General features: G+C 43.5%; 1 protein-coding gene across 8 annotated transcripts in view; it reads right to left on the reverse strand.

Annotated features, from left to right (window-relative positions):
- Positions 1 to 25,728, reverse strand: part of sec16a (SEC16 homolog A, endoplasmic reticulum export factor) — a 95,525-nt gene that overhangs the window by 49,029 nt on the left and 20,768 nt on the right. For 7 of the 8 annotated variants that reach the window (XM_063073735.1, XM_063073733.1, XM_063073732.1 and 4 more), the window contains 8 exons: positions 22,122 to 25,580; positions 18,117 to 18,253; positions 16,087 to 16,184; positions 6,978 to 7,116; positions 4,582 to 4,774; positions 3,649 to 3,823; positions 3,237 to 3,379; positions 2,006 to 2,067 (listed from right to left, as the gene is read on the reverse strand). In XM_063073735.1, coding sequence (XP_062929805.1) covers positions 2,006 to 2,067; positions 3,237 to 3,379; positions 3,649 to 3,823; positions 4,582 to 4,774; positions 6,978 to 7,116; positions 16,087 to 16,184; positions 18,117 to 18,253; positions 22,122 to 25,514 — 4,340 coding nt within the window. In that variant the 5' untranslated portion in view covers positions 25,515 to 25,580. The remainder of the gene's footprint in view (positions 1 to 2,005; positions 2,068 to 3,236; positions 3,380 to 3,648; positions 3,824 to 4,581; positions 4,775 to 6,977; positions 7,117 to 16,086; positions 16,185 to 18,116; positions 18,254 to 22,121; positions 25,581 to 25,728) is intronic. The other variant, XM_063073736.1, reaches the window with a different exon arrangement.

Raw genomic sequence — 25,728 nt, forward strand, 5'->3', positions numbered from 1 at the left:
GCACAGTAATAATTTAATTAGGAGTTGTACAGGGTAACTGAGATGTGGATTGCCTAACGATGGAAGCAAATCAACACCGGAAAAGGCTAACCATCATAAATTTTTAGGATGCACCCTAAAATGTACTGCAGAGATTTATACTAGGCCCCAGCTTTCAATGGTGGATATGAAGGGCTAAGATGAAGGAACAAAGTTAAGACCATAAGATGCAGTAGGCCATTCAGCCCATCGAGTCTGCTCCACCATTCAATCATGGGCTGATCCAATTCTTCCAGTCATCTCCACTCCCCCACCTTCTCCTCATACCCTTTGATGCCCTGGCTAATCAAGTACCTATCTATCTCTGCCTTGAATACTTGGCCTCCACAGCCACTTGTGGAAACAAATCCAGATTTACCACCCTCTGACTAAAGTAATTTCTCCACCTCTCTGTTCTAAATGGACGTCCTTCAATCTTGAAGTCGTGCCCTCTTGTCCTAGACTCCCCTACCATGGGAAATAACTTTGCCATATTTAATCTGTTCAGGCCTTTTAACATTCGGAATGTTTCTATGAGATCTTCTCTCATTCTCCTGAACTCCAGGGAATAACAGCCCAAGAGCTGCCAGATGTTCCTCATATGGTAACCCTTTCATTCCTGGAATCATTCTCATGGTTATGTTAAAATGTCTCAATATATCCCTTAATGGACAGTGGTAAATTCCTATAATCAAAGCACAAGTAATAAAGCATTATTAAAAGTTATGGGTGTGTTGTTATTCGTGAAGCAAGCCAAATGTAGCTGCTCTGAAGGCACTCAGTATGAACAAAGGTGAAAGTCCACATCAATAAAATAGGCCAAGAGCATGATATTGCCTTAGCCAAATCCCAGTTGGAGAACATTAATCATTTCCAGACACAAGCACCTCAGTATTAGTTAACGGGGGAAGGGGGTCCATAATACAAGGCATTTCTGCCGCCCTTCTTGATTAGATCCTCAAAGTTTGGCCCTTCCTGGAATAAATTTATTTTTGTCCAGGAGGGCCACGAGAAGGGACTTGCATATTCTGGAGTTATGAAATACACAAATATTAATTTCAACAGCAACCAGTCTTCACATCTGATTAAACTTAGACTAAATTTAAAATACAGCTCAGAATAATGGTCTTTTTGGAGTTGCATTTTGTGGTTAATTGCAGACAAGGAAACACCCCCAGTGACCTGAGATGTCTCCATATGCATGAATGGATTGAACACCCCATTCACCTGAATGCAGCTCAAAGACAGCAGAAATTAACACTCATTTTGGGTGTGTTGGTGTGAAGATCTAGGTGTATGAAAATAATATGCAACTCAAAGGAATCACTATGAATGCACTGTGATGCCAGAAATCATCCAGTTCTTACCTTTGTTCTTTTGTTTGTTAATAATACACAAACAGACTAAAATGCTTGAGAGGTAAAGAGCTGCTTGCTAGGCCAAGTCAAGCTTATTTTACGTGCACAAATACAGCGAGTTACAGGTACAATGAAAAGCTTGCTTGCAGCAACAACATCACAGGCATTAAGGTATAGAAAATAGAACATACACATAAATTATACAAGACAGTGAAGAAAAAGACTGTGCAAAATCACATAGGCCTGAAGTGGGCAAGGAAAGCAGGTTTAATTGCCATATGGATGCCAGGAGAACCTGTTGAGGTTTAGGTGACAAGCTAACATCTTCTTGGGTTCTTTTACCAGATATTTGGTACCAGGTATATTACTGTTCCTTCACCGTCACTGGATCAAAATCCTGGATTGTTTCCCAAACAGCACTGGGGGGTATACACACACCACACGGTTTGCAAAGTCTTATGAATGGAGCCCACCACCATCTTCTCAAAGGGGCAATTAATTGCCATCCCAGCCAGTGCAGCCAATACCCCTTGAAATTTTTTTTTTAAGTTTTAAACCATATTGTAATTCTGTATATTATTGTTCTTGTGTTCAGAATTTCTCTTCTGATATGGAGTTAAAAGACTTACTTTGCTAATGGCCCTGGGAAGCTCCTCAACTCCTCTTGTTCAGGCATCTGCTGCAGTATCGTCTGGAACCAGAACAATACAAGTCAACTGCGTGCAAGATTTAATTTTTTTTAATTGAACATTAATTCAAGCATCTTATACCATCAAAATTTTGGATTCCCTCCTCTATGATTCTCCTCATTCAAGCTGGGCCGGAACAGTTCAGCCAGAAGTACTTTGACAAAGCTGTGCTTTTCTGGGTTTTAATTTCAGAGGAAAAGCTGTCTCTCTTTAAGATTCGAAGATAGACAAAGCTTTTACCCTTTTAGTGTGCTGAGAATTTCCAGCATTTACTTAAAATTGTTAACTCCTTATCAGTGGGATTTAAATATTTATTTTCCAGTCAACAAATAGTTAGTTTTGCTTTCTATAATGCCTGTGCACAGTATAAAATATTTAAAATAATAATAATAAGTCTCCTGCCCACAATATGATTGGTGATGGATGGCCCATTCTTTCCCCAAACCTTTGCCAAAACTGAGCTAAAGCCAATAAACAGAGAGGCAAGGCACAGGCTGGGCACGTCCTTCCCAGCTTCTCCTCACACACCCAACACTGTTTGGCACTTGCCCAACTGTTCAAATCTACTATTTATGACACAAGTGAAAATTCAACGCAGAAACCCGTGCCTTTATATGTGACATCCAGGCTTCTGTGTGATGATTATTTAAAGACTTAATGCTGGAGGGATTCAGCAAAGCAAACAGTGTCTGTGAAGAGGAAAATTTAATGCAGGTGGACAACCCTTCATCAGAAAAGGAAACAGAAAGCATGCTTTAAGTTGCAGCGATATGTGAGGTGGTAGAACAAAGGGAATGCTAGTAATAAGAAGCAGATGAAGAATGACTATGATGAAATGGCAGAGCGGACTCAATGGACCGAATGGCTGAACTCTGTCTTTTATGGCCTTGTGAACAAAGTGACAGGTATATTGTCAGTGTTGTCTCAGGGGGATATTCCAGATAGATCAGCTATGATTAACAAGGACTCATTTTCCTCCCTCTCCTCAGATACTGCAAGATTTGCTATCTTCAGCATTTTGTTTCCAACTCAAACATGCCAAATAACTAGCTGACTCCGATAAAGATTGGAACAGAATGAAAAAAAAAACAAGTCGAAGCAAAATATTGTTATGAACATTGGAAGAGGAATTATGATCCTTGTTGTGTATAATCCATACTCTTCACAGTACCTCCAGGCTATGAATTTCAACTAAAGCAGGCTGTCCTTCTGAAGGGAGGTTGCCCAGCACTTTCAGCAACTGTCCTCCAGGACCAAACCGGACACAAAGATGAGGAACTGTAAATTTCTCTGGAGTCACAGGTCTTGGTGGAACTAGTTGAGGGGGAAAAAGTTTCAGTGAAAAGGATTGGCTTTGACAAACAATGACTCATTTGTAGGTATCTCTATTTACAGCCTCTGATACCTTGATTATATACTAGCCCCGGCATGCCATTAACTGCATACAATTAACAAGCCTTCTATAATTTAAAAATTCTCCTCCACCCCTCAATTTTATTTCTTATCTTTATTCAGAGAGATTTCAGTTCAATATAGATTTTATGTCTGTACACAGAGATCCATTAGAGTGCAGATGAACATACTTCTCTCCACAGGTTGCCATCCTGTTTCTGCTGGATATCCATACGGATAATCTGAGTAATTAGGCTGCACAGCGTTTTCCGAGTATTGTTCATATGTATAATCAGCAGGGATGGTTGTCTGGCTTGGTTGTTCATATGGGACAGCCAATTCCTGTTGGCTCCTGTAAACCTGGCTCTACACAAGATGAAGTCCAATAGATAATTAGTCCACTTTACACTCACACACAGAACTATTTACATACAATCCCACCATAAAGTCTTCTGCTCAGAAATGTAAATGGAAACAGTCTGTGCAAACACTATGCTGTAAATCTATCAATGTGTCGGAAAGTCAGGATTACAGTGCAATTACAATCCTGGATTTATAATCAAAATCAAAATTCTTATTTTAAACTCCAAAATTACTAATTAACAAATGCACAAGAACTCTCAGAGAAATTAGTCACTTGTTCATGGTCAACCACAGCCTACATCTGTCGTCATCACGAATGAGGAAGAAAATAAAACAATATTGAGGAGAAAACAAAATCAATATTTATATAACCTTAAATAAATGCGTGGTGCGTGGCCAAGTGGTTAGGGTGTTGGACTAGTGACCTGAAGGTCATGGGTTCGAGCCTCGACCGAGGCAGCGTGTGTCCTTGAGCAAGGCACTTAACCATACAATGCTCCAGTCTACCCAGCTGAGAATGGGTACCGGCAAAAATGCTGGGGGTTAACCTCGCGATAGACTGGCGTCCTATCCAGGGGGTGGGGAGTCTCGTACTCTCAGTCACTTCATGCCATGGAAACCGGCATGAGCACCGGCCTGATGGGCCACAAGGCTCGTGACAGACTTTAATCTTAATCTTAAATAAAAATGAACAGCATTGTTTGGGGCTATCACTCCCCAGTGAGATCTGGATTAGGAGGGCCTCTCTACATGCTACTCACCTGCTGAGATTGGGAGCTGAAGCTGCTGCGGCGGCTCCTCACACTGTGGGAGCTCAACACACTGTGAGCCGACTGCTCACTGTGTGTACTGCGCCGGTCAAATTCATCAGGGTATGGATCTCGCCGACTGCTTTCATCAAAACTGCTGTCGTAGCGAGGGTCATATTGCCAGAGCTCCTCATACCCATTCCGCCTATTAAATAAAATCCAATGGAGTACTGTTTTACTTAAAGGAAGATAATCTTTATAGAAGCACTCATCACTCGCACCTGGGTAACAAACGCGTTCCATTTTCACAGACACCTATAAGTTAGTTTTCTCCGCAAGTTGAAACATACACAAATATCACTCAACATGATAACCATGCCTCCATGTAGCAGCAATAACTGGCATCGTAGACTGATAAGAAACAATTATTAAAAGTGGAGAGAGATATATAGAGAGGAAACAAGTTCTGCCATTGGTATTGTATGTACATTAGTTTTTAACTTAATGTTATGAGCTCATTTGTATGTAGGATGTTCGTAAGATGGGTATGTGTAACAGAGAGAAAGTCTACAGAAGATTCACCGACTGGACGAGCACAAGTATGATTTCTGATTGATGTTCATCATGTAGGTTGGAAAGGAACTAGATCCTGGCTTGGACAGAGACTGCAACAGAAATAAAGTTCAACAGTTGAGACAGCAACAATGAACCTCATGATTTAAATTTAACTTTGCGGAAGGGGAAGTGGAATAGTCTACTCATAATGGCCCAGGCAGAGTTGGAGAGGCAGATATTATTGACAGCCAAAGACAGACAGCACTTTTGTGCACTGAAAATTGTCTAAATCTCTGTAGGCTAAGGAATACAGCAGCCAATGTTAAGATTTCCACAAAGTAAATTAGCTTGTGTGCAGTTTCCTAAGGAACAGGAATGGACTCAGCTGGTACACACAGGCTGCCACACTTCACTGTGCAATGTAAACAAGATATTGTATAAGGTGGGGAACTATGCCTAACTCAAGGAAGCACAGAGAGACAAGGACAAGGTAAAGAAGAAAAAAAATCAACTATATTATTTGTTCTTGAAAGGCCATTCTCCATGTACTCCAGTTAACAGTGGGACAACTACAAGCAATTCACAATCCTCCAAAGTTCCTAAAATCCCAGTAGATAAATACAAACACAAGTTATGCAAGGGCTCCACTCCCAAGAACCGTCCATAAATCGATTCCTTTGTAATTCAAAAGCATCCATTTTTTACAGTAACCCATATCATACCTGATGAAGGGTCTCAGCCCAAAACGTCGACTGTACCTCTTCCTAGAGATGTTGCCTGGCCTGCTGCGTTCACCAGCAACTTTGATGCGTGTTGCTTGAAATTCCAGCATCTGCAGATTTCCTCGTGTTTGCGTCATATTACTCTACGCATACTTGTCATAACTTTTACATTTTACTGTCACCCGATTATTACCCATAATTAAGCTTTTGGAAGGTATACTATGTCCAGTCATAAATAATAAAATGTTTCCTGGGGTTTATCACTACCATGAAAAATGCTCTAAAATATATGGGAATTTATACAAAGTCAGATTGCCATTAGTCAGGGTCATTCATAACCACAGGACCCGAATATTTAAAACAATGGACAGCTTCTGGGAGTAGGGAATCCCCCCTGGCTTTCACAATTTTGGAAATCCACTGACTATTTCACACTCTGAACCAAGATGTAGAAACACATCAGGAACAGACACCACAAAATTGCAAAATTCATTTTAAGAGTTTTCCTTTGAAACAAGCTGCCCTCCCATTTTCACCACCATTCCTCAATGACGTTTCAAATATAGCCAAAAACAAAACTAGACAAGATAACCCCACCAGCATGTCCTTTCACTTCGTTAGATAATCTCTGACCCTTTGTTGGTATTAAGTTTTTAAATTGCAAACTGTCAGTGTTTTTTTTTTGGCAGGAGAATAAAAGGGAGAATAAAGATGCAGATTTCTCTGATCCTATCTGTGGAAATGCTTTATTGCAAAACTCAAATTTCAACATATACCCTTTATTCTGTAATCTGTCCTCAAGTAGTAGTCTATCAACTTTATTAATTCCTTAAACCATACTAAACATCTCTGTTGGATAATCTCTTGGTCCTCCACACACAAAGAACACACCTGATCTAAACACTGAATCTTTTCAGTCCAAATATCATGCTGGTGAATCTGTGCAGCAGCCTTCCTAGTTCAATGATCTGCCATGACTAACAAAGTTTCCTGGAGGCTCATTCACTCTCACACTCTCATTCCATACACTCAAAGCTGTATTAATATCTCAAGGAACCATGGCTCCACTAAGGTACCTAAAAAAGGGAGAAGAGAGCAAAGAAATGCGTAATCGTGGGAAATCTCATTCACCTGTCTCCATAAGGCTCCCGATAATAAGGATCCCGTGCTTGGTAAGGTCGATAGTACCAGTACGGACGGTCGTAATCTCTATAGTCTCTATATCGAGAATCGTAGGCACTCAGGTCATACCTCTCCCAAGGAGGAAGGTCTAACAACAAACAAAAATTAATTAAGCATACTTCAAGGTACGTTCCGAAGAAAAGTGCAAAGGAGAATGTGGGAATTGTGTCAGCATCCTAGGACGCTTTACAAACACCAGATCACTTTTTGTAGTGTAGTTACTATAAGGCTGCCAATCTACGTAGTGCAATCTTTTACAAGAAGCAAAGTAATAAGACTACAAGACATAGGAGCAGTGGCAAGATAATTTTTTTGTTTGAATTTGGTTATGAGATACAAAAAAGTGTTCACCGCTCCCCCCCCGGAAGTTTTCATGTTTTATTGTTTTACAACATTGAATCACGATGGATTTAATTTGTTTTTTGGACACTGATCAACAGAACACTCTTATGTCAAAGTAAAAACAGATGTCTACAAATTGGTCTAAATTTATTTCAATTATTAAACACAAAATAATTGATTGCATAATTACTCACCTTCAAGTTAGTATTTAGTAGATGTACCTTTGGCAGCAATTACAGCCTGTGTGAATAGGTCTCTAATAGCTTTGCACATCTGGACACTGCAATTTTTCCCCATTCCTCGATGGGCTTAATGGCTGACTTCTGCTCCTTTGTCTTATGGTCTCTTTACAAAACTGCTCAAGCTCTGTGAGATTGCATGGGGATCGTGAGTGAACAGTCTTTTTCAAGTTCTGCCACAAATTCTCAATTGGATTGAGGTCTGGACTCTGACTTGGCCACTGCAGGACATTAACTTTGTTGTTTTTAAGCCATTCCTGTGTAGCTTTGGCTTTATGCTTGGGGTCCTTGTCTTACTGGAAAACAAACCTTCTCCTAAGTCACAATTCTCTTGCAAACTGCATTAGGTTTTCCTCCATGATTTTCCTGTATTTTGCTGCATTTATTTTACCCTCTGCCTTCACAAGCTTTCCAGGGCCTGTGGAAGTGAAGTATCCCCCACAGCATGATGCAGCCACCACCATGCTTCAGGCAGGGATGGTTTGTTTTTGATCATGTGTGGTGTTTGGCTTACTCCAAACATAGCATTTAGCCTGATGGCCACAAAGCTCAATTTTGGTTTCATCAGACCATAGAACCTTCTTCATCTGACTTCAGAGTCTCTCATATGCTTTCTGGAAAACTCTAGCCAAGATTTTATGTGTTTTTTTTTCCCCCCAGCAGTAAAGCTGCAACTGGTGAAGCAGCCAGGCAATAGTGGTTGTATGCAAAGTCACTCCTATCTCAGCCACTGAAGCTTGTAACTCTTCCAGAATTGTCATTGGTCTCTTGGTGGCCCCCCTCACTAGTCCATTTCTTGCACAGTTACTTAGTTTTTGAGGATGGCCTGCTCTAGCTGTGCCAAAATTTTCCATTTCTTGATGATTAACTTATCTGTACTCCAAGGGATATTTAGTGACTTGGAGATGGTCTTGTATCCATCTCCTGACTTGTGCTTTTCAGTAACTTTTTTTGCGGAGTTGTTTTGAATGTTCTTTTGTTCTTCATGGTGTAGTTTATGCCAGGATACTGACTCACCAGCAGTTGGACCTTCCAGATACAGGTGTATTTTTATACAATCAATTGTAACATCTTGACTGCACATAGGTGATCTCTATTTAACTAATTACGTGACTTCTAAAACCTCCACCAGTGATGATTTGGTGTGTGATATTACTTATGCAATCAATTATTTTGCGTTTTATATTTGTAATTAACTTAGATCACTTTGTGAAGATCTGTATTCACTTTGACACGGAAGAGTCTTTTTCTATTGATCAGTGTCAAAAAAAAGCCAAACTGAATCCTTCGGTAGGACCGGAGAAAAAAATCCACCGTGATTCAATGTTGCAAAACAATAAAACGTGAAAACTTCCAGAGCGGGTGATTACCTTTTATGGGCACTGTAAATAATATCAGGCAAGCAGCATCACAAGAAAGTAGCTAGTGTTCTCTAAAATTAACAAGCAGCACAGTAGTCACTAGCTGCAGGACAATTAGGAACATGTGTCAAAACCATGGCATTGTTGGATTAGAATACAGAATTATTTTTTCTTGTATTTATCTTGTAGTTTAACCTTCTCATGCTCGCTTGTATTTTTAGATAATCACCTAGATCTATATAATTGTTCACTGAATTTTCCAGTAACTATGGCGCAGTTGCTTCTATATTTTTCCTTGACACTTTTCAGTTTTCTATAGCAGGGGTAAAAAAAAGAGAAGCAAGCGGAGGTATTTGGGACTTTATGTGCACTACAGTTCCCTTGGAGACATTGGATCATGTAGCGGGAGAGAGACTTCAAAAGAAACAAGCGTCGGCATCCGGGACATTCTGCACACCGCAGTTTTTGTGGAGGCGATGGACTGTGCATAATGAGGGACTTGGCAAAGGCCAATAAAAAGAGGTTAAGTTTAAGCAGAGTGACCATTGTGGGAGTGGCCGGTGTTAGAGTGGTAAGTTCAGGCTTTGGCCCACAGAGGCTTCGGCGAGGAGAGGTGAAGTTTCTAGGTAGATTTTTTAAATTTAAATTTTCTTTCTTTCTTATTGCATAGTTAGAGTGGTGGGGATGCCAAGCAGGACAGTGGAATACACCTCTTGTGGATTGTGGGAAGGTAGGGAGACCTCCAGTGTACCCGGCTACACTTACAAGAATGTATCTAGCTACAGCTTCTTTCAGACCCTGTTAAGGAATTAGAGCTGGAGCTGAATGAACTGTGCATAATTCAGGATGCTGATGGGTTGATTGACAGCTGACACAGGGAGGTAGTTACACCCAAGGTGCAGGATACAGGTGACTATCGGGAGGGTGAAAGGGGATTAACAGCCAACGCAGAGTGCCCATGTTGTGGCCATTCACCTCAAGAACAGGTACACTGCTTTGTATACTGCCCAGGGAAGGTGGGGGGATGACCAAGCAGAGGAAAGCCACAGCAGTTAGGTTTCTGGCACTGAGTCTCGCTCTGTGGCTCAGAAAAGGAGAAAAAGAGATGAGCTGTAGTGATAGGGGATTTATTATCTAGGGTACAGACAGGAGGCTCTGTGGACAAGGAGATTCCTGAATGGTATGTTGCCTTTTATGTGCTAAGGTCAGGAATATCTCAGATCTACAACATTCTTAAGTGGGAGGATGAGCAGACAGAGGTTGTGGTCAACGTCAGTACCAATGACGTGGGTAGGAAGGGTGATGTGGTCCTGCAAAATGAGTTCAGGGAGTTAAGTGCTAAGTTAAAAGACAGAGCCTCCAGGGTTGTGATCAGAGAATTGTTACCCATGCCACATACAAGCAATGCCAGGATAGGAAGATCATACAGTTTCACATGTAACTAAGGAGATGGTGTTGGAGGAAGGGAGTCTGATTTTTCGACTATTGGGCTTTGTTCCAGGGAAGGTGGGGTGTGTACAGAAGGGACTGTCTACACATGAATTGGAGGAGGACTAGTATCCATGCAGAAAGTGGGATGGGAACCAGAGTGCCAGAGCAGATAGTGGAGCGGTTGTGGGGAATGAAGTTAAGCCTACTCCTACATACAAAAGTCAGGAATCAAAAGATTGAGCATGGTGAGACTAATGTTCAGAGTTGTGTATACTTCAATGTAAGAAATGTTGTAGGAAAGGCGGATGAGCTCAGGGCATGGATCAGCAGGTGAAATTATGACATTGTAACCATTACTGAGACTTGGTTGCAGGAGGGGCAGGATTGGCAGCTGAATATTCCAGTGTTCCATTGTTTTAGAGAAGATAGAACAGGAGGGATTAAAGGGGCATTACGACCCAGGAAAAATGTCACAGCAGTGCTTAGATAGGACAGATAGGAAAGCTCATCTACTGAGCATAAAAAGGATGACCACGTTAATGGGATTATATTATTGACCACCCAACAATCTGCAGGATTTAGAGGAGCAAATTTGTAGGGAGATTTATAGACTGTTGCAAGAAACATAGGGTTGTGATAATAGATTACTTTAACTTTCTACACATTGGCTGTGTCTCCCATACTGTAAAAGGCTGAATAGAATAGTTTGTCAGATGTATTTAGGAAAATTTCCTTGATCAATACATAGCAATGCCAACTGATGAGAATACAATATTAGAAATCCTGTTGGGGATTGAGACAAGGCAGGTGACAAAAGTTTGTGTAGGGAAACACAATTTCAAGATACTTATGGATAAGCATAGGTCTGGTTCTTAGTATGAGATTCTAAATTGAAGAAAGGATCTGGCAAGTGTGGGATTGAGTCAGGGCATTTTCTGGCAAAAGTGTACGTGGCAAGTGAGGGGCCTTCAAAAGTGAACTTTTGAGAGTATAGTTTTGTATGTTCCTGTCAGAATGCAAAGAAAGGATAACAGCTTTAGGGAACCTTGATTTTTGAGAGATATTTTGGCCCTGCTTAAGAAAATAGGAGGTGCGTAGCAGGAACAGGCAGATAGGAGCAAATGAGCTACTTGAGTATAAAAAATGCAACAGAACGCTCAAGGAAATTAGGAGGGCTAAAAGAAGGCATGAGATTGTTCTCGCAGAAGGAAAATCCCAAGGACTTCTACAGATATATTAAGAGCAAAAGGATAGCAAGGGACAAAATTGGTTCTAGGAAGATCAAAGTAGTAATCTACGCATGGAGCTGAAAGAAATGGGGAGATCTAAATGGATTTTCTTTGCATCTGTATTTACTCAGGAGGCTGATACAGAATTTATAGAAATTAGGCAAAGCAGCAGTGAGGTCATGGACTATGTATAAATAACAGAGGTGGTGTTTGCTGTTTTGAAGCAAATTAGGGTGGATAATTCCCCAGGGCCTGATAAAGTGTTCCCTTGTACCCTATGGGAGACCAGGGTCCTAGCAGAGATATTCAAAATGTCCTTACTATGGGTGAGGTGCCAAAAAATTGGAGGAGAGCTAAGTTGTTCTGTTGCTTAAGAAATGCTATAAGAATCACCAGGAAATTATCATTAGTAGGTAAATTATTGGAAGGTATTCTAAGCCAGGGGTCCCCAACCTTTTTTGAATTGCGGACCGGTTTAATATTGACAATATTCTTGCGGACCGGCCGACTGGGGGGGGGGGGGGCGCGGGTAGGGTTGCCAACGGACAAGATAGCAGTCAAATGCCAAATGCGTTGTTTACCCAGGAAGACTACAATGGCCATGAAGCCTTGCGCGGGCACCAGTGCGCATGCGCATCGTGACCTGCCGATTCTTGCCCCACCTGCCCGCCCAGCAAATCCTTTTTGGCGATTCTGTTCGTGGGGGTGGGTGTTAATCACTGGAATATAGGCGATAAGCGGGCAATACACTCAATTTTGTTTCTAAAAGGGTTTATCTAACGAATTTAATATTAAACACACCGCATATTTTCCTCGCATGAATACAGTGAAAAATCAATTATCAGGGGAGGACAGGGGAGCTTGAAGTGTTGAACGAACTTCCAGTAGAAGTGGTAGAGGCAGGTTCGATATTATCATTTAAAGAAAAATTGGATAGGTATATCGACAGGAAAGGAATGGAAGGTTATGGGCTGAGTGCAGGTCGGCGGGACTAGGTGGGAGCAGCGTTCGGCACGGACTAGAAGGGCCGAGATGGCCTGTTTTTGTGCTGTAATTGTTATATGGTTATACAAGTCACTTATAGTCAATAGCATCATAACATTTTAAGTAACATTTGGATATGAAACACACAGCACATATTTCCCCCGTATGAACATATAAAATCATTGCAACACACCAATATCGCTGAATCAGTGGGAGCCCTGGGCTTGTTTCCCTGCAGCAACACGGTCCTATCGAGGGGTGATGGGAGACAACGATACTCGAAGGGGGTTCCTTATGTCCAGTCTATTCCGCAGTTCAGTTTTCGTTGCATTCATTGCAGAAAACTCCCCTTCGTAGAAAAATGTTGGAAATGAAAGCAACGTTTTCAGTGCTTTCGTGGCTATCTCAGGAGATATTTAGCCTTGACTTTGATCCAGAATGCCGACAGAGATGTTATGTCAAACATAATTTTCAGCCCGTCGTCATTTACAAGCTCGAGGAGTTGATCTCCTTCCCACCCTGACAGGGATGACGCGCGGGTCATGACCTCGCATGCGTAATGGCTGATCAGTGACCGGGACAGGGAATGAGGAAAGGTGCGGCTGACTCATATCGCCAAATCATATCGTTTCCTCACGGCCCGGTAGCGCATGCTCTGTGGCCCGGCACCGGTCCGCGGCCCGGTGGTTGGGGACCTCTGTTCTAAGCGACCGGATATATAAGGATTTGGATAGACAGGGACTGATTGGGGAAAGTCAACACGGCTTTATGCATGGAAGAAAAAAGCACAAGTGAGATAAATCTTCGAGTTTTGGGGAAGTTATAAGGAAAGTTGATGAGGAGAAGGCAGTGGATGTTGTCTACATGGTATTTAGCAAGGCCTTTGACAAGGTCATGCATCGGAAGTTGGTTAAGTCACTTGGCATTCATGTTGATGTGAACTGGGTTGGACATTTGCTTCGCACGAGAAGCCACAGAGTGGTAGTAGATGGTTGCCTCTCTGACTAGAGGCCTATGACTAATGGTGTGCTGCAGGGTGCATTATTTGTCATCTGTATCAAAGATCTGGATGATAACGTGGTAAACTGGATCAGCAGATGACACCAAGATTGAGGGTGTATTTGACAGGCCATCAAAGCTTGCAGTGGAATCTGGGACAGCTGGAAAATTGGGCTGAAAAATGTCAGATGGAATTTAATGCAGACAAATGTGAGGTGTTCCACTTTCGGGGTCAAACCAGGGTGAGCAGTCGGGCACTGAGGAATACAGTAGAACAGAGGGATCTGGGAATACAGGTTCATAATTCCTTGAAAGGGGTTTCACAGGTAGATAGGAATGTAAAGAAAGCTTTTGACACTTTGGCCTTCATAGATCAGTATTGAGTGCAGGAGTCTGTATGTTAGGTTGAAGTTGTATAAAACATCGATGAGACCTAATATGGAGTATTGTGTGTAGTTTTGGTCACCTACCTAGAGGAAAGATAACAATAAGATTGAAAGAGCCTAGAGAAAATTTACAAGGCTGTTACCAGAACTTGAGGACCTGAATTATAAGGAAAGGTTGAGGTTGAACAGGTTAAGACTTTATTCCCTAGAGCATAGGAGATTGAGGGGTGATTTGATAGAGGTATAGATACAGTAAACACAAGGAGCCTTTTTTCTGTTGAGGGTTGGGGGAGATTAGAATTGGAGGTCATAGGTTAAGGGTGAAAGGTGAACTGTTTAAGGGGAACATGGGGCGGTGGGACTTCTTTGCTCAGCGGGTGTTGAGGGTGTGGAACAAGCCAGGTAGTGCATATGAGCTTGATTTTAACATTTAAGAGAAATCTGGATAGGTACATGGATGGGAGGGATATGGAGGACTATGGGACAAGGCAGAGTAATAGTTTGGTATGGAGTAGATGGGCCAAAGGGCCAATTTCTGTGCTGTAGTGTTCTATGACACTGGGTATCATGCCACTTGAATACGTAAATTAATTGTTATCATCGGAATTTGGTTATCTTTATCTGAGTGTGAGGGAACCACGGCTTCTTTTCTTTGTTCATTCTTTTTTCTTATAACACTAAATAAAATGGCCGTTAAGTTTTTTATGCCACATTCTTGACTTCTGAGGAACCTCTGGATCGCAAAAACACCAGAAACCAACAGTGCCTTGAGCAACCCTACAAAGGAGGGCCTTCGGTTTCACTCAATATGGCAATAAAATTGTTTGTGGACTTAGGAAGAGTAGTATTTGATTTGGTGTTATTGGATCAGATGAAATACTTTAAGCTGATGAGATAAATATAGACATAGAACCAATTCTTCACACAACTTAGAATGTTGCAGCATAAAACTACAATTCAAGACTTACACAAAATGCCACATGCAGTGGCTAATCACCTTCCTGGTGCAGTCCCCATTAATTATCAACTGATTTTGATTACAAAATCCCTTTCTGGTATGGGGTAAAATTGACAAAGTCAACATTTAATAACGCAAAGTCAGCATTTATTGTTACTGCTGAGCAAATGCTTTAGGAGGCAAGAGTCAACCACAGCGCCTAATAACCCAGAACCACAGAGAAGGCAAATTCCCTTCAGTGACAGAAATAAAGCTGTTGAATTTTTAATGACAACTCCACAGGTTGTTGGTCACTTTTATAGGTCCCCTATGACTGGTTTTGTTCTGAAAGAACAAAATATCACACTAACCAACAGGAATTGAATCCATATCCTTGGCGGGGGGGGGAGGGGGGGCAAATGATGGTCCAGAAATGTAACAAATGCACCATAACTAATAATTGATAAACAATGCATGTGCAACAAGAGCCTGCATCAGAACAGGAAGGAAATCCTCTTACTTCCCAGTTATATGGTGACATCCTTTCCTGAACTGGACAATGTATAGAATTACTCAGCATACACAGCAAAGGAGCAGGCCATTTGGCCCGACTGTGACCCTTGGCATCTAGCCTCCTGCCTTCTTGACATCACAATCTACCTTACTGTGACCTTGGCTGCCTGAAATGCACTCTCTCTGTAACTGTGGCATTTTATTCTGCATTTTGTGATTGTTTTCCCCTGTACTACCTCAATACATTATTCTAATGAAATGATTATTATGGATGGAAGGCAAAACCAAGTTTCTCAATATACCTTGTACATGTTTATCAATTTAGATGGTACTGAAGATGTTCCTCAAAGGCAGTATGAAGTCAGCTGTTACATTTCTGACCCTGTGACTTAGCAGACGCCAAGTAACTCAAAACACTAGACCTCCCTCAGGGACAGGATGTGGCTGATGATAATATTCCCAAAGGCAGAACAACAGCTGATGCTCAATTTCTAAATCTAGCCAAATCGCATTTCATGCGCAGACAACGCCTGTTTAAAAAACTTTAAAAGGTGTTTCACTCGCTGCCATTTTACTTCACCGACCATCCAATGAACAATACAAGACGTCTTACAAAGTAGGAGAGTCCTTTTCTTACCTCTGTACTGATACTGGCCACTATAATAGTCTGCATAGTAACCAGGGTAGCTTTCTCGGCCACCTCTGTCACCATAGGGGTCTTCAGTGTATCCTTGCCTGAGGAGATCAGCAAACAGGGGTAATTATATTGAGAGATTAATTTATTGCAACTGCATCTGTCAGAGTGCTGAAACACCTCACTCACTGCCACAACATCACACAGATTAACAAATGGTGAACTGTGCAGGGGGGTAAGAGAATGTGAATCTTATTGCATAAACATAAATTGGAAGAAAATTAAAAATAAAGTTAGAAAGTAGTTTTGTGAAAACAAAATTATCAAAAGGTCTGACCCAATGTGAAATTAAAGGTACCTAAGAAAATAAGCACTATAGGTGGAATAGGTAAATATTGGGAAGGTGGTAACAAGAAATAGCCAGTCATTCTGAGAAATGGCCTTCAGCCTGAAATCGTTCCCATTTCTCTTCTCACAAATGCAGTCTGTCCGTAATATTTCCAACTTTTTATTTATGAAGATTTCTGGCATCTACAGTTTTGATTTTCAAGGATCAATATTCAAGAGTTAACATATTTCAGGAGTGAGGATGACAATTTTGTTTCCTGGGGGTCGGGGGAGAAGAGAAAATTCAAGCAACATAGGGTAGAATAAAATGGGATAAATATTGGGTAGTTGATGGTCAGCAGAGACAGCGATCTAAAAGGGCCTGATTTCATGCCTTATGACTCCAAGGTGAAAAGCCGAGGTCTTTTCAAAGCTTAGATTGGCAAGAAAATGACCCATTCAAGAAACTTCCCCTAAGTTAGGGCATCACGGTAGCATAGTGGTTAGTGCAACGCTATTAGAGCTTGGGGTTGGGTGGGGGGGGGGGCTCAATTCTGATACTGTCTGTAAAGAGTTTGTACATTTCTCCCCGTCAGCACATGGTTTACCTCCGGGTGCTCTGGTTTCCTCCCACATTCCAAAGACATACCGTTAGTAGATTAACTGGTCATTGTAAATTGTCCTGTGATCAGACTAAGGTTAAACAGGTAGATTGCTGGGCAGTGCAGCTCATTGAGCTGGAAGTGCCTGCTCTGCACTGTATCTCTAAATAAATATGATCCCGCTTATGTTCAAACAAAATGCTCAGGACACTTGGGTGATGAAGCCATGGCAGTTCTACTGCAGCCGAGCAAATCAACTGCAAGCAGAATAGGATTACTGAAACATTCATTTCCATCCTTAACAAATCCTTTCAGACTTGTGTAGACAGACTTGAAGTCATAGCCAAATATCAACAAGCAAGAGAGAAAGATGAGCCCTCCATGTCTCCTGATCATGTCCAAGCCATTCATTCGGTGTCTAGCGATGGAGGTTCGAAGCCCGAAGTGTGATTAAGTACACACTCTGAACCATCCCAACAGTATGCAGTATTGCAATGAAGGGCAACAGAAGTTGCACTTCCAGCTCTGGGTCCAGTGAATTACTCATATGACTTGTATTAACATTGATGGGGATTCTGAATCTCAGAATTTAAAGTTTGAAAAGGGAAGCTCCAGGAAGGAAAGCCATGATACAATTAGAATCAGAGGCAACTGCATGCAGGGCTAGCATGTAATGCACTTTTTAATACATTCAGAAAACATAACCATTGCAGAGGCAAGCAATTGCTTCCCAAAACTTAATTAACCTCAAGATGGTGTTCAGTTGCCTCCCTGAACCATTGCAGTTTAAGTTGGAGGTACTGTCACCAAGCAGTCAGAGAGGGAACACTAATAGCTGGACAGAGCAATAATGATTGAATGTGTTCAGAGACTCTAACAGTGGGCTCAGTTACTATGGCCAACATAGATCAATTAACTGTTTGATAATCAAGATTCATTACTGTCAGGAGAGAACAGCTCCAGTTCATGGGGAGGGGCAAAACAAAGAAGCTAATTAAAAACTGAAAAGAATTTTTGACTTCTAATTGATGCATCCACTGAAAAGCTATCACAAGAAACTCCAAGAAGTGGGCATAATAAACATTTATGAAACAATTAACATACCTAGAGGATGGTCTGTCAGAAGACTGACTTGCTCTGGAGCTGGGTCGACTCGTCCTCTCCCTCTCTTGATCCTTGTAACCTACACTATTGGCATCATATCTGGCATACCGGACATTGTAACGCCGGTATGGGTCATCCTGAAGAAACAAGCATGTTAACACCTGGGTCCTGACTACCAAAGGAAGTGCAAGAAAACTACTTTCAAATGGTTGTGTCACCCAGCAAAAACCAATACCAACAAAACAGCTAATCGAGGCATCTCCCTGCTCTAGTGTTAACATCTAACTTACTAACCTATGTCCTCCTTTGTTAAGTGCCAATTTTTAAAAAAAACTACCATATGCGTCCCTGACATTTAAATGCCTTCTTTTTACCTAATCAACTTGAAAATTTAGGAACTCCTCATCCATTACCTATCTTCTCTCCCATCCTGAAGACCGTAACTTCTGGTGAAAGGGGTATACAATATGGTCAGATATGGCTGTTGGAAGTGTTACCAGCCCATAGCCAAAAACAGAAGCAGGAATCCAGCCAAATTATTCATTCTTTCACGTCAACAGGCCAATTCGAGGTGCTTGACCATTGAAACTGAGACAAACTGATTCTGAACACACTAGGGATTGAACATGGGACTGTCCTTGGTGCATGCAGTTTAGATACACAATGATTTCATTAATATATTAAAACCATAAGACATAGCAGCAGAATCAAGCCATTCAGCCCATTGTGTCTGCTCTCCATTCTATCACGGTTGATTTATTTTCCCTCTCAAACCCATTCTTCTGCCTTCTCCCTGTAACCTTTGACGCCCTTACTAATCAAGAACCTATCAAACTCCACTTTAAATATACCCAATGACTTAGCCTTCACAGTCACGTGTGTCAATGATTTCCACAGCTTCACCACCCTCTGGGTAAAGCAATTCCTCCTCACTTCTGTTCTAAGGGGGCATCCTTCTAGTTTGAGGCTGTACCTTTCGGTCCTCTCCCATGTCCATTCGATCTAGGCCTTTCGATAATCATGGGTTTCAATGATATTCGCCCCCATCCCCCCCCCCGTTCTTCTAAGCTTCAGGAAGTACAGGCCCAGAGCCAACAAGCAATCCTCATTTGTCAGCCCTTTCAAGGATCATTCTTGTAAAACACTTCTAAACCCTCTCCAATGTCAGCTTATCATTTCTTAGATATGGGGCCCAGAACTGCTCTCAATAGTCCAAACAATACCTTGCAAAGCCTCAGCATTACATTCGTGCTATTCTAGTCCTCTTGAAATGAATACTAACACCGCATCTGCCTTCCTTATAACCAACAAGGTTAACCTTTAAAAAAATTCTGCACTAGGACTCCCAAGTCCTTTTGCACCTCGATTTCTGAAGACACTGTCTGTTTAGAAAATACTCTATGTATTTATTCCTTTTACCAAAGTCCACGACCATTCACTTCCCTACACTGTATTCAACCTGCCACTTCTTTGCCTATTTTTCTAATCTGTCCAAGTCCTTCTGAAGACTCCCTGCTTCTGGCCCCTCCACTTATCTTTGAATCATCTGCAAACTTGGCCACAAAGTCTTCAATTCTATCACTGACATAGAATGTGACTGAACACCAACCCTGCAGAATACAGCTAATCACTGGCACCAACCAGAAAAGGTTCCCTTTAGTCCTAACACTTCTGTCAGTCAGCCAGCCAATGTTCTGTTCATGCTAGTACCTTTGTCATGCCTTTTATCTTGTTTAGCAGCCTGATATATGGCACCTTGTCAAAGGCCTTCTGAAATCTAAGTTAACATCCACTGACTCGCCTTTGTCTATCCTGCCTTCATCTTGGAGATCCTCAGAATCTAATGCATCTCAACCAACAAAAAAATACACAGACATTGCTCAAATACACAAAAGTGAAAACCATCCTATTGGAATTACTGAATAACCAGATTAAGAGGATCAAATATCTTATTCTTGAAGTCAGCCGCATGTGTTAAGATTTCACAGTGAGAGATTAATGATTTAGTGAAACTGCAGAAAAAAAAGGAAGCCAGAGTAAACCAGCCTTTGGGCTCGGAGATTGCAAAATGTTTTCTGGGCAGCAGAAACATTCTTGGAGGACAGCATTGAGGGTTTGAAAAATAATGGGAGTTACTACCTACGGTCATATTGATTATTCAGAATTGATACACAATTAAAGAGCTACTAATGACCTAGTGAAGGAAACTGCTGCTGCTGTTCAGTATTAAGGCTAGAGTTCCTTACAAAACCAACAGGTAATGACCATTGACATACAATATATGTGCTGATTAGACTGGATTATATGGAGGTTAGGTTTACTGCACTCCTTTAGCCCAAACTGATTAATGTTGAGTGTAAATTGAACAATTTTAACAAATTGAATCACCACCTTAGTCATAACTTACAATGGGTGTTTTGCTGTTCCCACTCACACCCTCCACCAAAAACACAGTAGTTGCCATTTGGATGTCAACAATCTTACCTCAAGAGTGTCCCTCTGCAACCTCTGTTAGAATGCTTATTCAAAGAAATTTTCTCCATTGAAATAAATCCAAAGCCAAACCACTTTCTCAAGCCACAAAACTGTCATCCTCGTTCTAATACCTGAAACTCAGCTGGACTCTTCTCAACCTTGTCATATTTGATCCCAAGATGAACTTCAGACCACATTAGCACAAAGTACTCTTATTTCTACTTCTGTCAATTCTTCCTCACCACAGCTCCTGTTATTGCAATCCTTGCTCAAATGAATTACTCCAGAGTCCATGCCAACTTACTTCACTCTACCTATAAAGGTCACTCAAAGTCATATTAGCCCTTTATTCAACCTTACATTGGCTCCCAGCAAAGCATCAACTCAATTTTTGAATTTCTTATTTGTATTTCCAAATGCTCCATAGATCTATCCCTCCACAGGATCTGTACATCTCCAATTCTGGTTTTCGTCATCTTGACAACACTTCCCGAGCAATATTATCTCTTTTATCACCAACAATGTACTGAGTTTCAAGAACCCCACGGAAGTGTGAAATATTTCCATCAGTTGTGCTTTTTGAGCCAGCATCAACACTTCCAGTAATCAAACCCTCGAAGAGTCTTAACCACACAGATTTGATACTGAGGTATATTCCCACTTCCAAAGAAACGACAATCAGGGATTTTAGTTAAGTCCCCTTGACATTATCACATTTGTCTCCAGCTTTGTCACTAGACCAAAACTGCAGGACTTACAAGTCAAATAAAGATGGTAGGTCGAGCTCAAGTTCAATCCCATTCTCAGTCAGGACCACACAGAATAGGATCCCTGCAGAACAAGGTGCAGCAGAAACCCCATATGATGATCCACTCCAAGCCTCTTAACTAGTCCAAAGACAAGCCAACCCATTACAACATCTACAGATCACTAAAATGCAAGGCTGGCAGGAGTCTTTACAAATTCATCGATTAACGAAACAAATCTTGTTCAGCAATTGAATCATGCCCACTGACTTACAATGTTTAAAAAGTAGCCCATTACACAATCTAAAATGTCACCTTTTTCTTTAAATCCTTCTAGTTCTTGCTCCTCCCTCTAATCTCTAGCCCACCCTATATGTCTCAAGAGTCCAACCCTACATATTTTTCATTTGACTTTGATCTGCTACCACCAGTCCTGTCTTCTCTGCTCAGGCCAGAAGCTCTGGAACTGCTTCCTTGAATCTTGCAATCCTCAAAAAAAAAAATGATGCCACAAAAAGTTTTACTTTCACCAGTCTTAATACTCCTTCATAAGTGCAGATATCAAATTCAATGATCACCAGTGCATCTATGAAGAAGAATCTTACTGCATGTGCTGGTTGGGGCCGGAGAGACCGGAGGAGGTGTCAGGGAAGCAAAGGGTGCAGGAAATTAAAATAAATAAATAAATCACAAACATTCCCCCCCGACCTCCCTTGATTATGATTACTTTACAGTTGCAGAATAAAATGAAAACTGTGATGAAAAAAGGCAAAGGTTCAGTTACCTGATAGTATGGATGGTTGCCTCTGGAAGCCATTGGTTGATAAGACATCTGCTGACCAATTCTGGGATCCAGAGTTGGGTAGGATGGGTAAGGCACTGCAAATGCCTGTTGAGGATCTGTGCTGTAATCCTGATATGCATACGGATAGGAATAACCATAGCCTACGTGCGGCAGGACGGTGGGGTAAGGATGCTGCAGCGATACCTCTGGATGGGAGGGCAGCTGGGGGGCTCCTGTTGTTGTCACAGGAGCTTGAGTCACTGCCTGGTGCTGTGCTGCTGGCTGGGCAGAGCCTGACCCTGGGTACCCATAGCCCGCAGGTGGGTAATGACCACTGGGCAGCTGCTGCAGGCTAGAATCATGAGCGGTGGAGGGGATTGGAGGAGGGGCTGCCTGCTGTCCTGTCATGGTGGCCATCGGCTGTTGCTGCTGCTGTTGGACATCTTTGGTGACCTGCAGATAGAAACCTGGTTTGTCATTAATGCAGAGTCCTGAGGCATAGGTCTGGCAAGGAGGAGGGTGCTGCGTGGCATCATTAGGTGGCAAGGAAGCAGGCTGATTAGCATTGGCGATGGACTGATTAGGCGGAGAGCGACGCAAAGTGAAATCAAGCAGCTCACAGTTGGCAGATGACTCAGGTTGATGAAAAACTTGATTTCTTGCATCATCTTTACTGACGTCACTGCTTGGCTGAAGAGCAGAAGTTGGGGCAATTATAGATACGCCAGGTATTCGGTTAGCGGAGGGGCTTGAAGGGGTGGCAGTGTCCCTTGGTGGTCCTCCAGTAGCAAACCTCGTGTCGAGGTGACCATCTGAAGCCAGATTTAGGGGAGACTGGGCAGAGGGTGATCCAAGCGCAGCGTTAAGGCCAGAATTTGGTGGTGCAGGGCTTGCAAAGGAGACACTTTGGCCATCGCCTCGATCCCGGAGAGGACGGTCAGGGCTGGACAGTGGAGCGGAGGAACTGGCTTGAAGAGGCCGAGCAAGGAGGACGGGTGGGTTTGGTGCAGCCAGAGATGGCATCAGAAGTGTGGCATAGCTGGAACTTGCCTGGCCTTTTGGGTCTCCATCTTCAAGTGCCTGGGGAGGATTCTCCATGTTTCCTACGAGCAGAGGGAAGCTCAGTTCCTTGCTGCCATCTTCTGGGGGCTGGACAACCTCAGCGCATGGCTCCTTGGCTGCGGCAGGCACAGCAGGAGCAGCTGGTGCCAGCACAATACCGGCGCTGAAGTTTGGCAGCTCATTTTGTGCCCAGAGGGTGGCAGCTGGGCTCTCAGACTTTGCGCGAGCACCATGCACTCTCAGAGATCCTCTCTTCTCGGGTGTCTCTGACAGGGCTCGCAGTGCATTCTCAGGGGCCATCGGCCCCGGATAGAGATTCGAGCAAGTCTGCGGGATGCTGATGTTTTCCATGTTGTCAGGTGGTTCTTCCAGGTTGCCAGGGGAGGTATCTGACACTGTGGCTCCTTGCCGCTGACCCACGGTGCTGACTGCATTCTGGTTCAACTCCATCACCATATTTGCTTGATCCACTTCAGCTGCTTTGACCGCCAGCGGTCCGTGTGACCTCACTGGCTCAAACGAGCTGTTCGCGCTGGCTTGGAAGGTGGCCATTGGCTTTGGAGGTGTGGGGTTGGTGGGCTGTGGCAACTGGCTATAATACATAGTCCGCCCTGCACTGTCCGTCTCCCGAGCAAGTGGGGAAGTATCTATCTGCTCAAAGAAGGAGGAGGAGGTGCCATCAGTAGGTGGCTTCCCACTCTCTTGCTGGATGAAAGTGTTTGGTGGAGGTTGGCATCGACGCAGACTGGAGCCACTGCTGTGACTGGCACTGCTGTGGTTTGAAGAGATGCTGTCTGATCGCAGAGGGTGGGGTGCCATGTCTGGGGTCTCCTGATTTACTGGTGGTGGTCCTCCCACAGGCCCGATATTTTTGGTGACGTGCTGCCCCTGGTTTACTACACCAGGGATGGGCTGGAAGCCCAGAGGGACCCTCTTGGGCTCATTTGGCAGGACTTCCTGGTTCTGTACAAATTCAGAATTCTCATCATTGTCCACTGCCAGCGCTTCGCTAACCCGTTGTGGCATTGTAGGATCTGCGACCCCACCAGGGTCCCCGGACCCCTGGCTGTAAACACCGTACTGGCTAGCTGGTTGTGGAAGGAAGCCCTGGGGTTCAACACTAGATGCCCGACCTACTGCCTGTTGCCCTGCAGATGGCTGAGGTGGAGACTGCCTGCTGAGGAACAGCCCACCACTTGACTGGAAGTTGTCTCCGGTCGCGACACCAGCTCCATGCTGCTGGTCACTTGCTAGGGTCTCTTTGTTCTCCACCTCACCCCCTTTAAAAAACATAGAAACTGTGCCTGGGTCAGAGTCTGGGGGATGGCTCAATTGAGAGGGAGGACCATTGGGTCTGACCGCCTGCTGTGGACATGGTTCTCGCAGGAAGCCGGGTGCCCAGTTCTCCGGGTGGGTAAAGCCAGGGCCTGAGAAATTTTGCTGGTGCTGGGGTGGGAAGTGGAAGGGAGCTGGGCGACCACTGTCTTGGCGCTCTGCTCCGGCGAGCTGCGCAAAGGAATCCGGTGATGCGTGCTGCTGCTGGGAGAAGCTGCCCGGCACCTGGCTTTGGTGAGATGGAAAAGGTGAGAGCTGAGGAGAGATGTAACTGCCAAGACCCTGGGTCTGGGGGTCACTGGGCTGAAAGTAGTTTTGGACAGAGGGCGGTCGACTGCCATGGTTCACCACCCACTGAGAAGAGGAGCTTGGCTGCAGCTGTGGTTGGAAAGCAGGTGCACCAGGAGGAAAGGGGAGCGGCTCTTGCCCATGGGTGTTCCGTGTTTGGGAAGAGGTTGAGCCATGGTGAGGTCCCAGCTCTCCGCCCTCCGGCCCCAGTCCTGTATGAAAGTACGAGGGCTCGTTGGGTAGGCCCTGCCCGGCATCAGCACCAGCAGGAGGGGACGCGGGGGAGAACTGGCCATCACCGAAGCGTGACGTTGGGGCGAGGGGTGCTGGTGCGCCACATGGTTCAGAGCGCTCACCCGGCACAGTGGGCGAGCCAGGAAACATCCCCTGCGCACTGTGCAAAGAGTCTGTGGACCACCGAGGTGGGACATGATTCCCATCTTGCTGGGTAGGCAAAGGTGGAGGGAGCAGGTTTCCATTATTGGTGCTGTGGGGTGCTGCTGAATCCCCAGTGTGAGGAGGCCTACTCAGTCCAAATGGGTCGGTGACCGGTGGCAGTGGGGCTCCTGAAAGTGGTGTGTTGGAACGCCTGAAGGGGGTGTTGCGGCGGAAGGCATTAGAGGTGGCCCCTGTTGGTGGAGCTCCTGCAGCATTGGCAACACCTGGTGATGATCGGGAGGGTGGTGGCTGCATCGCCAAGCTGTGCATCAAGGCTGGCACTCCTCAGATCTCGATATCCAGAAGGGTGGTGCAGCTGTCAGCTGTTCACAATGCCTTGGTAGAGAGAACAGAACAGTCAGTTTTACAGGTTCAATCATCTCAAACAGACACATCAAAGCATTTCAGCTGAAAGCTGGAACCCACCAGAGAAGTTTCAAATTAAGCATTAAGTTCAAATCAAATACATTGAAGGGAAATAACT

The sequence above is a fragment of the Mobula hypostoma genome, chromosome 21 (assembly GCF_963921235.1).
Source record: "Mobula hypostoma chromosome 21, sMobHyp1.1, whole genome shotgun sequence".
In the NCBI taxonomy this organism is placed as follows: Eukaryota; Metazoa; Chordata; class Chondrichthyes; order Myliobatiformes; family Myliobatidae; genus Mobula; species Mobula hypostoma.